Here is an 18,978-nt window from a genome sequence, read left to right on the forward strand (position 1 = left end):
AAGGGGCATTCAGGGGAGCCGGGGGGTGCAGGTTGGGGGGTGAGGTGGGGTGGGCCAGCCATTGGAGGGGCTACAGCAGCTGGCAGGGGATGGGGCCAGGTGGGGCAGCAATCAGGGGGCTGGGGTGGAGCATGTGGGCCTTGCAGGAGAGGGTGGTAGCCCTTGCGGGGCTGTTTGGCCTCTGTTGGGGGGCTGTAACCCCTGTGTGGGGGACCGTGGCCCCTGTGTGGGGGGTTGTGGCCCCTGTGGGAGGGCAGCAAAATATATATTCAAGTATTCATGAAACATTAATGTAAAGTACTTTATTATTATGATAGAGACACTGGTAGGCTTCAACATTGCTTTTAACACTGTAGATATATCAATAAAACATTGCCCAACTGATCGCTGTCTATGTCTCACTCTCTCTCTCTCTCTTTACAGTAGTGTTTTGTTTTAATTGTGGAGGAACATGGATTTTGGGGTATTTTACAGAGTGACTTGGGGATTTTTTTATCAGGGATTTTTCAGTTTTCCAATAAGGAACACCAGAATTCCTGCTAGGGGGGCCAGTGGCAGGACCCTGCCTGTTCAGAGCTGGCACCTTAGACTCAGCTGGCTGTGGCTGATTTCCTGGACAAATGGGGCCAGGAGGACATGCTTTGACAGTTCAAAGCAGGCCACCACACTGAGAACATCTTCTGGGCGATAGCTGCCCAGATGGCCGGGCAGGGGGCACACATGGCAGAAGTGCCGCACAAAGGCCAACTCTGCTGCCACAGCCCACTGGCAGCTGGCCCCGAGGAACAGATGGCTCTACACACAGGTCCAAGGTGGTGGATGCTGTTGCAGGTGGCAGCAGGTCATAGCCAGGCAGCAGCCCCACTGCCAGACCCCTGCAGTGGGTACAAGGTGCAGGGAACTCTCAGGACTGCTTCAGCAGTCCAGCTGGCACAAGGGGTAGTGTCCCCGGGTACCAATTGGCTGGGCCCCAGAAGCTCCTGAGAGCAAGTAGCCCTGGGCTACTTGCCAGGGCAACTTTCTGTACTGCTGAGGACAGCACAGATGCTGGTCCCGGGCTCTAGGTCCCCCTAGCTACAGATCCGGGAGGAGCCAGGCAGGGTTATTTTGCCCCAAGTGGCACAATTTGCTCCACAACAAAGTGCATGTCCAAGCATGTGCGCTTGAGGCAAAAAGCCTCGGCTCAAATTTGCACTACTTCTACTTGAGCTGCTGCAAGAGATATGCTTGCATGTGTGGACATGCCCCCTAAGTCTATAAACTGGGCTGAAAATCTTAGTAGAACAGGTTTTCCTCTGAGATTTCTACTATTCAGTGCCTCTGTCTCCACCCAAAAGACAACATCAAGAGAAGAGGTTGTCTTGTATTTCATTACTTATCCTTTAGGTCTTAGATGGATCCTGGCAGAGGGCAGTATAGAAATTAAAACTAATGAAGAGAAATAACTAATTTTACTTTTTTGGGAATCTCCTAAAAAGTCTGATCTGAGCTTGGGATGACTGTTTCTTCAATAGGGTAAGAATATTTATTGTAGAAATACTTTAAAGTTTGAAAATGTCACACTCTAGAGAGACCAGTTTTTTTTAACACTAGCTCACTTGGATGTTTGTTAGTAGTTGATTCTTTCTATGTGCAGTCATTCTAATTTAATCAAAAAAGGAGCAACAAGTATGCGGTAAATGGTAGCATTTCATATATGTATTTGTCCCAGCTTTGTTTTACTTGGTTGATTAGAGCACTTCATGCCACTCGTAGTCAAAACACTCGTAGCTACATACTACACCGTTCTAATGACCCAATGACTCTACACACAGAGTTACCATTGTCATTCCTCATCCACGCATGTGACAAAGCTCATTGTTTTGCAGAGCACTACTAGCTGTTGTAGTAATGAAAATTAATTATCTGTGACCTAAAGACAGTCATGGATTGAAACAGTCAAACTTTTAGAGATTCAGAATCCATCTTCTATCTAGGTCCCAGTTTCCCAGTTGGAACTTGTCTCTAGAATGGGTTTTGACTCAGGGCATTTGTACACGTGATGGGGGTTTAGTCCTCAGGGTTTTATTCTATGCCTCCTAAATTGAAATAATGGGTTTTTAATTGAAACCCACTGTTTCAATTTTTCTGTCACGTTATGGCAAGGAGCCCGATCATTTTTTTTTTGGTCGGAGCTGGAACCTGACTACAGCCCAGGGGTGATCTGCCAGCGGGCCTAGCAGCCCCTGAGCTATAGGTGGGCCCTAGTCCTTCCTCCCGGGGCCACCCAAGCAGGCTGCTAGCAGGCTGGGTGCTGCCTCAGGTAGGAGGCAGCACCTGGCATGATCTAACTCTGCCCCTAGCCCACCCGGGAAGCAGTGCCCAGTGGACTTCAAGCGGGCAGGCTTGGGGAACAGTTGGATCAGGTCGGGTGCTGCCTCTAAACTGGGGCAGCACTTGGCCCAGTAGCAGCCTACCCGGGTGGCCCTGAGGGGGTGCTGCCAGCATGGAGGGAAGGATTGGACCCCCCGCAGCTCAGGGGCTGCTCATCCTGCTGGCAGCTTGCTCCCTGACGGTGGGAAAGGTGGGCAGACTCCACAAAAAAAAAAAAAAGGATCAGGCCCCTTGTCAGCAGGTACCTGCTGAAGGCAGAGACAGTGAGGGGCCAGATCCTTTTTTTCTATGGAACCTTTCTGCTGCTCCCACAGTCAGGAAGCAAGCTGACAGCTGCATTGTTGCAATTTGTAACATTGCAAACTAAACTATATTTGGATGTAGTTTAGTTTGCAATAATGCAAACTCATCTAAACCTCCCAAAACTGGCAGGCATGTAAAGTGATGCCATTAAGCCACACAAATGACATTTTTGTCATGTGTACGTTGTGACAACCATCACATGTACAAGAGCCCCAAGACTCCAAATTTAAAAACATCCACACTCTAGAACTCTACAAATCGCAACTAAATTGTGTGTTTTGAAGCCAAGACTTAGCCAGGGCTTAGAGTCAGCCAAAGCATAACTGGAATAGAAAAAAGATGATAACTTCAAGTCTATGAACTTTAGATTCCTTTAGCCAAAGTCTTGATAAATGTCAAATTGAGATAAATGTGAAACTGAAATAATCAAGAATGAATCTTGCATTCACCTGCTTGGAATATGTTGCACAATTCCCCTACCTTCTGTATCTCAGAAGGGCACAGTGGAGCAGCTGCATAATAAGGTCCTGATCAGCACAAAGGACCACAAGCTCTCTTTCATTTTGGCATGCCTAGTTTATCCTGGTATTTGAGCATCCCTGATATCATATGAGAAACATAAGAACTTTTGAATTAGTACATACCAGGGCATGCAGAAGGCGTGAATGATTCAAAAGTCTTGGATCTATTCTGTGTAATTCATTAAAATCCATTTTCACAAGGACTGATGCATTAAACCAGTATTTTCTTAGGTTCCTCTCTGTAATTGAACACATTTAAAACAACAAATAATTTGGGTCTTATTCAGGGCAAATAGCAAAATTCTTAGAAACAGCAGTGAGTTGTGGCTCAAACAAGGAGAAGGATTTTAGGATAAAGGTATACTAAAAAGGTATACTATAACCTAAAATCTTGTTGCAAGGGACTCACAAGGCCAACTACTAAAATTGATCATCCTTGAATTGATTAATCTTCTTATTTTATAAAGATGAGGGTAGTTACTCATGTTAGTCTGAAGTCAAGCAGAAGGCAGGAAAGATATGCATCTTGTCGATTAACTAAATAAGATATATAGAGAGCACAAGGCTTTGTGAACTTAAGTTCACTTCATCAGATGCTGTGAAAGAACAGATTAACAGTTGCTCTATTTATCTTCATCTTCAGCAGAAAAAATTATGGCTTATTTCTTTGGGTGGAGCTAGGAGCAGGGGTAAGAACGTGTAGATAACATACCGCCTGGTAAAGGAGTAACACAGCCTGCTCCTATGGATGAGTTGCAGCATTTTTTAAGTCCTGGACAGTCGGTGTCAAATGTGCATGAATAATTTGATGTTTCCATATCTTCCTTTGGACAAATACCAGGCCTTGAGGCAAATTCACTGGATCTATTTAGGGCTGTTTTAAAAAGAAAGAGAGAGGAAGAAAGAGAGATTAAATTGTCTGTGATTTTTCTTTCCCCTAACACTGGGATATTCAGTTTATGGCAGACACCTGCTCCTAAATGAGGTGTTGTGATGTTATGGGAAGAAAAAAAACTAACTTACAATCAGTTTTTCCTTAGACAATTGTTGACATGATACATTTTTTATGATGTTTATGATATTCTTATTGAAAATTTAACTTGATAAATGTGGTCTCCATAAGTACATTTTAATTTCAAGATATAAAAGAGGGACACATTTTCAAGCTCTGCAAAACAGCAGTACATTTTAAATTGTCCTGAAATAATTTTCCTATATTTTGACCAGCTCCATTTGAAAGAGAAAAAAAAAGAGAGAATGTTGAGGTTTGCCCCATAACACTTTCAGAAATCTTAAATTATCATGTTACACAAAGATATAAATGTGTTGGTTTTTTAAAAGGGTAAACAGCACTCTCAGTCACACTCATTCTACACACATAAGGAAAGGGAGAGCAGATTTAAACTCATGATTTTTAATCTGACAGCCTCCATTTGATTTCAAGGAGTTCTGTGAGGTTGTTATCCTGAAAGAGACTACCCAACACAGAGGGTAGCTAAGGAGAAGCATTACCACTTCCTAAATAAAATTTAAACAACTTTCCTGGAGGCATACCAATAAGTGATTTTCCGTTATTGGACATCTCACTAGTTATTCTCAATCTGAGAAAGACCAAAAGAGTATTGTGTAATACAGATCATGTTCGTATAAACTTTCCTTCAATAAATCCATCAAATATAACACAAATATAACCCTTCCACATAATGTGTTTAGATAGATCTCTCTAGGCTTTTCTATTCATTTTATCCCCAGTATTTTTTCATATCACAAAGTTCCAGTCTACTAACTGCACAATTAACATCAGCAAGGAGAAAAATTAAAGTGATTCCTGTGACTGGAACCAAAGATGTTCAATGTATGAAAAAATGCACTTATCACAACCCAGTCTTCACAGAATTCAAGAAGCACTGCTAATTTTCATGGTCTTCAATTTCCCAGAGTGCTGATTACAAGTGAATCTGATGTTTCTGCAAAGTGGATGACAATATTAAAGTTGAGACTTTGTGCTCCAGCTAAACATACTCCTTAAACAGTCAAATGATCTTTATCCATCAAGATTTAAAGTAAGCATATGTAATCTGCTAGCAACTGTGTATTCCAAGTGCACAGACATGCTTTGCTTATCTCTAGAGGACACAAGTCTATTACAGTTTTGGTTTTTTATCTCAAGTTATAGCAGGATCTTGCTTTTAGCTCTGGAACTGTCTCTGCAATCCCCAGTGTGTCCACCACACAAGAAAGTTAAACATGCATAGTTTGCAGTACAGTTTCTGCAACTGGACACACAACAGTCATACTAATTCCATAGAGAAATCATCTGTTTAGACTCCTAAAGGAACATTTGCATGTTCAATTGCTGCTAATGCAGCTGCAGTCTAAATAATGGGCATGCAAACTGAAGTTTGGGGTCCAAAATATTTCAGAAAAGTTTTTCTTAACTCTATTTTGCTCTTTATATGCATAAAAATGTGTGTTCAAGCAGAGCTATTTGCAGCCTCCAAGGTTTATTTTGCAAAGGATTTGGGGGCTTCATTTCTGGAATTTGTTCCATTGAGGCCAGAAGGAAAACAAACCCTGAAAATTCAGTTGGAAGTTAACCTTCAACAATGGTGAATCTCAGTGGTGAACCCCAGCTTCCTGCTCCCTGACAGATATTATGTTTAAGGCACTCTACTGGGACAAAACCAGCTTCCAGCTCTGCCACAGGCTGTCCTTGGGCAAGTCACTTAATCTCTCTTCTCAGCCCCCTTCTGTAAAACCGTGGCTTTTCTCTCTCTGTTTCCAATCTTATCTGTCTGGATTGCAAGTTCTTTGATGTAGGGACTGGCTCTCACTAGGTGTTTGACCACAGACCAGCACAATAGGCCCCCCAGTGTCAGCTGGGGCTTGTATGTGCTGCTGTGATACAAACATTGCCAATTGTACAGACGACTTCAAATTTACTTTCACTAACTAACTTTCTGTGAACAAGAGTCGGATTTATAAGTGCATCAAAACCTGTATCCCAAACTCTGTTTAACTGGGTTTGATGTTCAATACAGCTTTTTTACCCAGCTCTTTTTATAGCATGTGTAACTGTGGCACAAACAATTAATGTCTCACATGCAATCTCAGAAAACAGCGGGAGCGCTGGGAACTCACTTGAGTCCTGGCTGAGAGACATACTAGCCATTAATCTAGAATCTAAAGAACATCATGTTTACATCAGCACAGCAACAAAGACAGATTCACATCACATGTCTGTCTAATCATATCAGAGGCACTTCTAAAGTCAATTTATTCCCTCTGCTTCAATTATCATGAGAACAGTCACCCAGAACTAAGCCATCTGCCAGGCAGCCATAGCACTGAGGAGCAAACCAATGAACACTGTTGGTTCATCTGTCAGAAGAATAAAGCATAATCCTTTTTCCTTCATTCTGCGTATAAAGTTAGAGAACTAGAAATGAGGAACCCATTGCCTAGCAACCAAGAACTTAGTTATAAGGTTACTGCGTATGGCAGCCACAATTTCCAGTTAGGCAGTAGGCTCAGGAAGAATCCCCTGGGAGGCAGATGCTAAGGGACACAATTAACTCAACAATAACCTCTTTTAGCTAGATCAAGAATGCCCAGCTTTCACCAAGATTTCCCTTTGCACCTCTGCCCTGAGACTGTTTGAGGGCCTGGCCTGGCAGAGGGCAGAAGTACTGCAATTGCCAAAGGGACAGACAAGTGAACTAACAGAGTGGTATATAGGAGAGGCTGGGGGCACTGGCTATTATCAAGGTTATCTGACATTTCCCCATTATAAAACTCTGTCTTCAGTTGCTTATAACTTTACAAAAACTAATTTGCTTGGACTGAAATTTTCCATACCAGGCATTTGCCTTAAGCCACATTTTCCTGGAAGGAAAAGTGTCAACTACGATGTTTCAGCTCATGATCAAATATTCTGGACCTTCTCTTTGTAAAGCTCTGGTTCCCCTGTGCTTCAAAACAGGGAGCTGAAATTTGGCAGCGGGATGGCCTTTATGCCAGGTAGCCATGACCTTTTGTCATTCCTCTGAAAAATCTACTGAATGTAGCCAGTTATAAGCTCTTGAAATATCTCTGTTCAAACATGCTTACTAGAAACTGTATAGATTTTAGTAGCTAAAATCTGAGAAGTGTCCATCCTCACAAAGCATGCTGCAGTATAGGACTTTCTCTGAAACTGTCTATCCTGGGCATGGACGGATACAGGATTTCAGAAACGGGGATGTGGGGGCAGCGACCTATGCTGCCAGGGTGGATGTACCCCCTGCTCCCACCCCACTCCCCTACCAGGGTGGGCAAACTGTGTCATAAAAGCAGTAGCAAAGGATTTTAGGTCCCTCAAACAGGTAAAAAATCTTCTCTCCCTCTTTCTCCTCCTATACATTCTCTCCCCTCCCTTTCCCTCTCCCACTGCCCCCCGCTACCCCCCTGCCCTTCCCAGTGCTGCTGCATTTGTCCCCAGTTGGTCTGGGATGGGGGTGGGCTCCATAGCTGTTCCTGCCCTCCTCCAGATGGACTGTATATGGAGCCAGGCTGGACTTGCTCCTTGGCTGGCAGGGAACACTGGAGGGGACCAGGCAGAGAGAAGAAACCTGCCTACTGCTGCTGCTATCCCTGCCTGAGCCTGGCTGAAGTGGGGAGGAGCAGATCTGGAACTTCCCCCGCCTGCTTCCTTGACACCATGGGTGAAGTGGAGGGCAAGAAAGGCGAGAGGAGGGGGTGTGCCACTGATCATGGAAGAGAAGGGAGAGGAGGTTCTTACTTGCTTTGGGGATTTAAAAAAAGTCCCCCTTGCTGCTCCTGCAGCATGGTCAACTAAAAGTGGGGGTACATTTGTACCACTGCCCTCCCCCCCCCTGATCTGCCCCTGGTTTTGAGCTATGCTGAGTCCAGGAACTAGGACTGGAAGCTGGGAGCCTTGAATGCTGTGCTCTTTGCGACCTCTCTGCCAGCACCCAGATAGCATAGAGAAGGAAGGTGCCAAAAGTGAATGCAGAAGAAACATGACCCAAAACTGGTATGACTAGAGGGAGAAGATTGTAACAAACTGCCAGGGGCAGAAGTGTAGGAAGAGAGGAAAACTATGATTAGAAGTTAGGGGACACAGGTTGTGGAGCCACTGTGTGGATGAGAGGTAAAGAGACAAAACAGATTAAAGAGGCCATTCTTAATGGACTGGCCGACGTCAACATCTTAAGGGATAGCCAGCACGGGTTTGTTGCGGGTAGGTCTTGCTTGACCAATCTCATTTCCTTCTATGACCAGGTGACCTATCACCTGGACAAGGGAGAAGAGATTGATTTCATATATCTTGACTTCAAAAAAGCCTTCGATCTGGTGTCCCATGATCGCCTCTTGGAGAAACTGGCCAATTGTCGCCTTGGGTCCTCCATGATCCACTGGCTGGAAAATTGGCTCCGGGGTCGGACCCAGAGGGTAGTAATTGATGGAAGTCACTCATCGTGGTGTCCTGTGACCAGTGGGGTCCCCCAGGGCTCTGTCCTTGGACCCATACTGTTCAACATCTTCATTAATGATGTGGACACTGGAGTCAGAAGCGGACTGGCCAAGTTCGCCGATGACACCAAACTTTGGGGCAAAGCATCCACACCAGAAGACAGGCAGGTTATCCAGGCTGACCTGGACAGGCTCAGCAAGTGGGCGGACGAGAATCTGATGGTGTTCAACGCCGATAAATGCAAGGTTCTCCACCTTGGGGAAAAAAAACCCACAGCATCCTTATAGGCTCGGCAGTGCTATGTTGGCTAGCACTATGGAAGAAAGAGACTTGGGGGTCATCATTGACCACAAGATGAACATGAGCCTACAATGCGATGCTGCGGCTAGTAAAGCAGAGAAGAGCCACGCGCATGATCAGAGGTCAGGGAAGCAGACCCTACGATGACAGGCTGAGAGCCCTGGGGCTCTTTAGCCTGGAAAAGCGCAGGCTCAGGGGTGATCTGATGGCCACCTACAAGTTTATCAGGGGTGACCACCAGCATCTGGGGGAACGTTTGTTCACCAGAGCGCCCCAAGGGATGACGAGGTCGAATGGTCACAAACTACTTCAAGATCATTTCAGGCTGGGCATAAGGAAGAATTTCTTTACTGTCCGAGCCCCCAAGGTCTGGAACAGCCTGCCACCGGAGGTGGTTCAAGCGCCTTCATTGAACACCTTCAAGATGAAACTGGATGCTTATCTTGCTGGGATCCTATGACCCCAGCTGACTTCCTGCCCTTTGGGCAGGGGGCTGGACTCGATGATCTTCCGAGGTCCCTTCCAGCCCTAATGTCTATGAAATCTATGAGATTAGCGAATTAAGACTGGCTGGGCTGTGATGCAGTCTTTAATTACATGAACACATTTTTTTCCCCATTCTGGGAATAAACTATAGTTATCTAGTGAAGGAGACTATTGTCAGCAGGTCTCCTGCTTCCTTTGTTGAGGAAGTTGGAAGGTATGTAACAAATGAAGCAAGGAACTGCAGGAAGAGAAAGCATGGTGTCTCATGGTCAAAGCAGCTAAATACCACCCTAGAGAATTGGATCCCATCTTTTCCTGCTAGAAAGATTTGCTGTACAATGCTGGGAAAGTGACTTCACCCACACTTTTCAAAGGTAATTACCAATTGCACACACAGTTTTTTGGTGCCTGACTTGCAACAGTACTGAGTACTAAAGTGAAACTGAAGTGAAACTGAGCTGGGTGCCTGCAGGCAGCAGCTGCCAGTGGGGGGACACTATCACGGAGTGAAGCACCAGCCCCCACCCCCGCAGCCCAGGGACTGCTGCGCCCACCGGCAACTCACCCTCCCCTCCCCAATGCCAGAGAGGCAGGTAAGACATGGGTGTACATGACACGGGGGTTTACTTTTCCCCAAATTAAAGCGGTGTTTTTAAAAACCACCCACTTCAATTTAGGGTGAAGTAAACCCCAGTTTCATCTACATGCACCCATTGAAAGCTGTGCTTTAGAACACGCAATGCCATAAAAAAAATAATTACTCTGGAAAAAAAACAGGTCTCAGCTGTTTCAAACTGAGCTCCTACAATCTGTGAATTCTTTTGACTAATCTCTCTGTACTTCAGTTTCCTCATCTGTTAAATAGGGATAGCACCACCTTTTGCCATACACAGCTTTTGTAAAGATATTAATTAATGTTTATGAAACTCCCATATACTCTAATGATAGGAGTATAGAAAAGTTCATTGAGAAATAATCATACTGTCTACAGAAACATGGACTCACACACTGAACAATGTGGATAGAACAAAATATAGAATACTGAACTCATGTCAGCACTGTCCATTCTGTGCACTGAACTAGGAAAGAGCCTTGTGAGAAAGATTGTACATGATTGTGTAAATAAAGACTGCATCTAAACTCATATGTACACAGCAACTTAATTCTGGCCCTTCCTAACTTTAAAATGCTTGACTTTACAACATTAATATTGTTCTTTTAAGGTATGGGTGGGTGGTTAGGCATGCTATTATCATAATACTAGGATTAATACTAGAAGGAGCTACTGTAGAAATTATAGCAGTCACATGCTTATGCTGGCTCCCCAAATGATAAACAAAGAAACAGAAAAAACACAGAGGCAAAGGTAAATTATTGTTTCTGAAAAGGGAAGGTGGAAAAATTAGCAGGAAGATGTGCACAAAGACTATACAGATCATTCTACTCTTATTCCAACACAGAAAAGGTCACTGTGGATAACACCAGGAAGAAAACACAAATACTTTAATGGAATGTAGTGCAGTAATTCCAGTAGTTCCAATTTCCTCCTTTCATCATTTATTTAAGATTGTGTCTAGACAGTGCATTACCATTCATAGAAGTTATGACTAATACTCTGAGAAGCAAAATAAAGTGCCTGAATAATCCAAAACCAGAAATCACCTGCAAAATATGTAAATTCATTTATGACTGAAAGGTAATTTTCTTCAAAGGAAAATCATCTAAAATAACTATGACATACCATTGACAAACATGTCCAGAACAGGTAAGTATATTAGTGGTGTGACGATGCTAGACTAAGGCCTGAACACCCACCCTATGAAAATTACAATCATAACAGTGGTTAAAGTCAGGAACACCAAAACTGAGGTATCCAAAAAAATCACTAGTTACTCTGTAAAAATAATGAATTTTCTTAATTTGTGTAACATAAATAAACAACTCCCTTCCCACTCCCCAGCTCCAGTTATTTAAACAGGCATCTCCCTAGAAGCAAATCTTGAGAAGGTTTTGATCCATAGTAGTTTTCCATCTACCTTCCTTCCAGAAATGTTGTATAATTGATAGCAATTTTCTGACAGCTTGAAGATACTTCGTGGAAATATTGGCTTCTGTGGGCCCAGTTCTGCATTGATTTACGCTGTGTCAGCCAACATGAGTTGCATGGATCAATAAAACCAGGGCAGGAATTATTTCTAACTATGTTTTGTTTTTTCCTAGCAGATGGTTTTAAGGAAGACATAAGATAAAGATAGAGACCCTTCTTATGTTCCAGTCAATCCAGTGGAAATCTTCCATTTCTAAAGAGTGATTTAATAAGTAATAGATGACAAAGAGTGCTTGGATTTTTAAATGTATGTAAGTGCTTTTGGAGTATAAGGGCTTATCTACAAAAGAAAGTTGCACCAGAAAAACCTGAATCATCTTTTATGATAATGTTAAGCATAGTGGATACTTAAGTGATTTATTTCAGTGTAGTTAAGGCCATTCTTAACTAAAGATTACCCAAAATACTCAGAGTAAGGGCCAGATTGTATTCTACTTACTGGGAACCTAAGTGGGCATGGGGGCTAAGTGTGATTCTATTCCACTCTGTTCAAGTCCCTGAAAATCCATTAATGCACCTACTTCCATATATACATTGTCATCTTACCCTCAGAATTAAATCACAGAAAAGCAGCAAGGAGGAGGAGGAAGGGAGCCCATCTATTTTTTGTACTAACCGGGCACATTTACATTTGAATATTAATGCAATGCAATAACATCCAGCACAGTTCTCACTGGAGTTTATTGCTCCCAGACACAGTGTTTACACATGCATCCAGGACCACAGCTGCTCTGTCTCGGCTGGCAGGGGGATGTGGGAGTCAGCCTGCCAGTCCAGAACTGTTCCACCCTAGCTCAACATGCTGCAGACGGGTTGGCTGGTGCACAAGGGTGCTCCATTGTGGGGCTAGCACTCTCATACCCCATCCAGCCCTGGTCACCATCAACACATGCATTGGAGCAGATTAAATAACTCCTCTGTTATAGTTACTAGTATCAGGCAGTACTAATCTATGGCAGAGTTAATTAGTTTACTCTTGCCTAATACTGCCGCATGTGTAAATGGAGACGCTTTACTATGGAGCTAATTAGGCAACTCCACAGTAAGCATCTCGTGTAGGTGCCCCCACAGTTTTTCAAGTAGGGCAAAATAAATGTAGGCACCTCAATCCACTTATGTGCCTAACAGGTGGAATGGAATCTGACCCTAAATGTCCATCCCACCTTTTGTACCAAAACCAGCCCTAAACAAAATGTTTACCACAACAGCAGCAGCAGCAAGGTCGTTCCCATTTTGGAGTTTTACTACAAATTCAAAAGTTAGACCTACATTTCCCAACCTTTCAAGCAAACCTGGGAGTAATGAAGTAAATATGCAAAGTAAAAAGAGTCATGAGAAAATTAGAGCAGATGTAGTTGCAATGTGAAATTGGGAAGTAATTTTTAAATCGCAAAAGTCCAAAGCAAAATTTGTGTGGGCTGGCTGTCCCAGCATGACGCCAAACTGAAGATTATGTTAATAGTAAACCTTATTAAATGAAGCTGTTGCGTTCTTGGCAGCACTTAACAATAAGCTTGTAAAACGAAGTCATCTCCAGACTACATACAGTGACTATACAGTAGACTCTATGCTATCTTCCAAATGTGCCTTAATCCTGCCATGCAAAGATCAGCTGTAAGAATGACAAGGTAATGCATTATCCAAACTCATTTAGAATGTTGCTTGTCCACTGAATCTGTTACATAAATTGAAGTATGAGAATGCATTATAAAACGTGCCTTTTCAATCCACAAGAGACATTTTGGGGTAGATGTACCACTGACTTTTGCAAACTCACTGCCTTCAGCAGACAGACATGCACTTACAAAAACTTAATTTCTTGAGTCACCATCTACAGTGAATCACCTATGAAAAGGACCATTGATTTAAGCAGTTGATCTGACTAATACTTACATAAAGTACAGTAGAGTCCAACTTGCTCATAACCTTCACAGCAATCTGTAAGATTCACAGTCTCAGGGACTTCAATAGTACGATACTTAGTTTTGTGGTAAGTTTTGGGACAAACCATCCATGGAATCCATCCTCCACATAAGGTGTTTTTCTCATATGACTTTTGATAGGCAACCATTTTAAAGACATTTTTGGTCACACTATAGTTGCATAGATGATAGCCTAGCAAGGAAAGACCTTTATCTAGAAAAAAATGGGGGAAAAAAGCATTAGTGTTAGCTTCTAGTATCGTAAAATGAGTTTCTTCAGTGTCTGGATACAAAACTCAATTAAGATATAGGATAAAAGAACCAGAAAAGATGGATGGTTATCAGAAAGGCTAATAGGAGAAGTACTATTACTGGAGCAGCCAGGTAGAAGAGCAAGTTGATAATGTTTGTTAACGTCACTTAATAGCATCAGTCAGTTCGGTCAGTAAAAGCAATGCAGATTGTGATCAATTCCAGATAGACCAGATAGTTTTGGGCTTTGGGGCAAAAAATGGCAACTTGCCTGGAACAGACTCCGAATAAAAACTAACAAAAATAGTCTTAAGTGTACACATGAGTTAATGGACTTGCAACTTCCAGGATTCTCTGAGGGAAAAGACAGAGTATTTGCAATGATTACAGACAAGGAAATCAGGGATGAGATAAGCATAGTGTTTTTCAGTCACCTGCTTTCAATGCAGTATTCTCCTGTGGACTTCATCCAGTCTTATTTTAAATGCCTTCACAATAGCTTTTAACAGAGTACACAAGATCTAAGTATAGTAATCACACAACATTTAGAAAGTACATTCAGGTATCCAACAAGGATTCCCCGAGGAATGTGTTATCGGAGCTTCTGCTTCACCATTCTACATTTTTAATAGATAATCAGGGTAAATCCTACAGATCAAGCCCTCAGCTGCTCTAAATTGGCAGAGTTCCACTCACTTCAATGAAACTATGTGAGCTTACACTGAGGCCAGAAATCTGACTCGGTGTCTTTCTAGACTTTAAATCAGCTGGAGGAACTGAGCTTCATGAAGGCACATGCTAAATTAAGCTTCAGTTCACTGCTGCTGAGGCCCTGGCAAAATCTTCATTGCTGTGAATGGAAAGCTTCAGGGGTGAGCTAGAATACATGCAAGTTGGGAGTTGCAGATGTAGCGCAGTGGGAGAGGGACCCAAATGAAGGAAGATTAAAGGTTGTCATAAGTTTTCCATAACAATACAGTCCAAAATATTGCTGTCAATTAGAGGAATAGGTAACTTGAGAGAAAAGAGTTTTGGCTTAGAGGTGATGCTTAGATATAGTCTGTTATGGGATGAGATATGAAGGAAATATCAGTTATTACAGGTCATTTTATACAAAATTATACATTTTAGATCCCAATCCTGAAAAGTCTCATGTAGATATTTAATGTACATGAACTCTTTTGAGCTAGTAATGTGTAAAGTTGTGACACTTAAGAATGCTGGAAGGATTACAGCCTTGGTAAGGATAAAAGTTATTGTCCAGACTATTTTCAGCAGGCTTGTTTCAGTTACAAGGAAATAAGTTAATATATTTCCTTTGATTTTAAACTGAAATGATTTATGTGTCTAAAAATCTCAATTATCAAAACAAAAAGTATCAAGGGAGGAAGCATTAAAAAATAAATAGTCCAGAATGTCATTGAAATGTACATAACATAATATAATTTCTTCTAGATATTTTATAAAATTGGGATAGGGCAGCTGTCACTACTCCCATATGGGAATACTATGGGAAAAGATAAATGTGTCTATGCTAGCTGAAATTCAGACACAGCAAAAAATATGACAGACTCTAAAATTAATAGAGGGGAAGTAAGACTTTTCATCTTTTAGAGTTCTTGGGAGCTGTGGTCAGTCAAAGAGAGAAAATAGAGCTACTATGATGAACAATATAAGCATACAGTCAAAACATTTTCAGTATAAATGAACCAAAGGAGAAAAGAAAAGTGTAACTTGATTCAATATAAAAAAAAATAAAAACAACTGTTAGTAGGTAACCTGCAGCAAAAGCACCACAGCAGCCTGGGCAGGATTCATGTGTGGCATGCAGCAGATTAGGGAGGGGATAGGGAGGCAGAACAGCAGCAGATACGACAGGGACCAGAAAACAGGGCATCAGATAAGATTGGGGAAAGGGATCAGAGTGGCCCTCAGGGAGAGTGCAATGCTAATTTGTAGGCAAGGTTCTCTGAGTAGATATGATATCTTTTATTAGACCGAGAAGTTGGAAAAAAAGTTCTTAGCAAGCTTTCAGGTGCAGTCACCCTTCTTGAGGCACAGGGAGAGAAGCTAAAAGTGTGGCAGGATGTCAGTGAGAATGTAAATACAGTAAAATCTCTTGCTGTCCAGTACTTAACCAACCAAAATACTCCATTAACCAGAGTTTCCAGCCGCTCGGCCAACTGGACATGGGGGGTGAAGGGCGGGAAGCTCACACGCAGCGGTTTTCACTGCCACCCACCACCCTGTGCTGCCGCTGCTCTGCATGCAGCTGCCACCCCCACTCTCCCGTTCCACCGGCTGGATGCAGGGGTGGAGTGGGGGAAAGCTTGCATGCCACACCTCCCTCCCACCAGCTCCATGTTATTTGAAAACCCTGCCAGGTTATTTCAGATAACCAGCGTTTTTACGTAACTGGCAATCCCCTTACTCCAGGGATGCTGGATAACAGATTTTACTGTAGCCAGAAATTAGAAAGACAAAAGGTAAAGCAGGTAAGGGAGAGGGAGAAAGTTGGGGGGGGAGGTCAAAGGGACACATTACAGTGCTAGAATACAAGGTAGAAAAGAGGCTGTCTGTGAAAAAATAAGTTTGCTGATCTCCAACTATTTTCTTTTTCACAGACAGCCTCTTTTCTGTAATGTGTCCCTTGGGCCTTGTTTTTCCCCTGCTTTCTTCACCCGTCCCTTCCCTGCTTTACCTTTTCTCTTCCTAATTTCTGCCTATTTACATTCTCATTGACCTCCTACCATACTTTTTGTTTCTCTCATTCCTTGGAGTCTCAGACCAGCAGAGACTCCCTGTGCCTGAAGAAGGGTGACTGCGCCTGAAGGCTTGCTAAGAACTTTTTTCCCAACTACTCAGTTGGTCTAATAAGAGATATCACATCTACTCAAAGAACCTTGCCTGCCTATGTCCTTAGACCAACACGGCTACAACCAAAAACCCAGCACGCTAATTTGTGGCACGCCTGCCCAAAAGGTCTGCCCTCCCACTGGTAAGGACTCAGGAATTTCAAATTCCCATCAGGAAATATACTCACAAAAATGTATAAACAGTCAAAACCTTATAGATATGTCACTGAAATTTGGGTGGGCACGTTTTTAAAGAACGACATGATCTTAGTCAGTATAACCCCTCCAAATTCAGTGGGGAGATCTGGACTGCCTCTAGCAGAAGATCTGCCCACAGATGTACGATTCCCCTTTGAACATGACAACAGAGAAGTTAAAAATTGAATTGTCAAGGTGATAAAATCACTGAGAACATTCAAGAAACATTTTCTCCTCATTTAAACAAAACTTAGCAGCCATAATTTAAACATGACTGACATAAAATTATTCAAACAGGAAAATGCATTCAGCATACAGAGAGCCTAAGACAAAGCACTGACAGTATGCTGCAGTACACTGCAGGGAATAATACTGCCTTCAGATGGAAGAACTAAAATGAGGTCCATCTTGACAGTCAAAGTCTCTGAGCAGTATAAAGGACCTTCTTTATTCCTGGTAACATGCTTAGAAAACTGATGAGAAAACCATATTTGAATCAAATTTCTAACTGGCCTTCAGTCAACCTTTCTGAGACGTGAATGTCAGTACCTTGGGTGTACCTTAAGCTGCCATGCTTAAGCCTTCCCCAGCTGCCATTTCAGTCCCCAAGGGCCATTGTATCTGCTGTAACTTAGAACAATTCTGAGGTTACTCTAGGTTGCTTAGCTGACTAAGGCTGAGCTGTTACATGAGCCCAGTGTGAATCTACCATGAAGTCATTTTTGTACCCGCCTCCAGGTTCTGCCTTGAGCACTCTGTTGTCTAGAGGAGATAAGGCACTGAACTGGGAGTTAGGACACCTGGGTTCTTTTCCTGTTACTGCCATTAATCTCCCATTTTGCTTTTGGTAAGTCCCCGTATGTTTTCCCTCCACCTACAAACTGGGGACAATTATGTCCATCAATTGATGAAAAGCATTGTGATAAGACAAGAGAAAGGATGGATGATCCTGTGAATAAAGGACTGGGCTGGGCCTCAAGACAGTTCCTCCTGTGTGTCTGTGAGCAATTCATTTAGGCATCTCCAAGCTAGACAACACAGTGCCTAACTTCAAGGCACCTGGTCCTCACAGTCAAATCCAGAACCTTGTATTAGGTACCCAGGCTCTTCCTACTGTGCTAGGGAGTTAGGCACAAGTGATATGCAGAACAATTTGCATGCTGATCAGACAGCCATCAAAAGACTCATCATACATGGGGCCAGCAAGAAGGTTCATAGTTTAGGGCACTCATTTGCTGGTAAAAGATAATCCTGGGTTCTGGTTCCTCCTCCAGGGACTGTTTCCATCTTTTGTCTGCTTTATTTCAAATACAGACATTAATCTGGGGAGCAGAGACCAGAGCACAGGATTCTTCGTCCTTTCCAGCCCACCTCTCAGTATGTGCCATAAATGCGAGGCTACAAAAGTCACACTCCTTGCAGATGCTCTTGCACTCTCATACCTAGTAAGTGTTGAATTATTTTTTGTTCAGTGGAAGGTTCATCAAGAGAGGTAAAGCCTTGTGGGGTTCAGGGACTTCTGCAGGAGGTGTGGGCTCAGATCTTTTGAAGGTATGTGTCTAGAACTAGGTATACAAGGTTCCTTGGGTGAATTTGATATCTTTTATTAGACCAACCCAAATGGTTGGAGAATAGTTATTAAGCAAGCTTTCGGGTTCAAAAACCCTTCGTCAGGCTAAGGAAGCTTCAGCAGTTGGTGTGTGCTCTTCCTGGATGGAATGAAAAGTAAAGAAGCCAGGGGCTGGGCTGGGCTGGTGAGTCAGATGTCAGGCAGATTATAATGTATCAAAAATCCAATGTCTATGTTTAGTCCATGATTTCTAGTATCCAGCAGGTTGATGAAATGGAGCTCATAGGCTCATCTCTGGGAAGTGTTGTGTAAGTTTCCCTTGAGGATCAGGACTGAGAGATTGGAGAGAGAGTGGCCCTCCTGTGAGAAATGTGCCCCCACCGGTAATTGGGTGTTTCTGTCTTTGATGGATTTCCGGTGTGCATTCATTCTGGTGCGCAGTTGTTGTCTGGTCTCTCCTACATATCTTCCATCAAGGCATTTGGTACATTGGATGAGGTATACTACATTCTTGGAGGTGCAGCTGTAAGATCCTGGGATGCTGATGGCTCTGTTGTGGGGTGTAGTAATAGTGGAGGTGGTGGAGATGTGTTGGCAGGTTTTGCATTTCTTGTC

The 18,978-nt window shown here is 42.9% G+C and overlaps 1 protein-coding gene across 1 annotated transcript in view; it reads right to left on the minus strand.

Annotated features, from left to right (window-relative positions):
* UMODL1 (uromodulin like 1) overlaps positions 1-18,978 on the minus strand; it is a 96,618-nt gene that overhangs the window by 62,572 nt on the left and 15,068 nt on the right. The window contains exons 2-4 of the mRNA XM_025215422.1: positions 13,460-13,702; positions 3,910-4,071; positions 3,321-3,436 (exon numbers count right to left, since the gene is read on the minus strand). Coding sequence (XP_025071207.1) covers positions 3,321-3,436; positions 3,910-4,071; positions 13,460-13,702 — 521 coding nt within the window. The remainder of the gene's footprint in view (positions 1-3,320; positions 3,437-3,909; positions 4,072-13,459; positions 13,703-18,978) is intronic.

The sequence above is a fragment of the Alligator sinensis genome, unplaced genomic scaffold (genome assembly GCF_000455745.1).
Source record: "Alligator sinensis unplaced genomic scaffold, ASM45574v1 scaffold840_1, whole genome shotgun sequence".
Lineage (NCBI taxonomy): Eukaryota > Metazoa > Chordata > Crocodylia > Alligatoridae > Alligator > Alligator sinensis.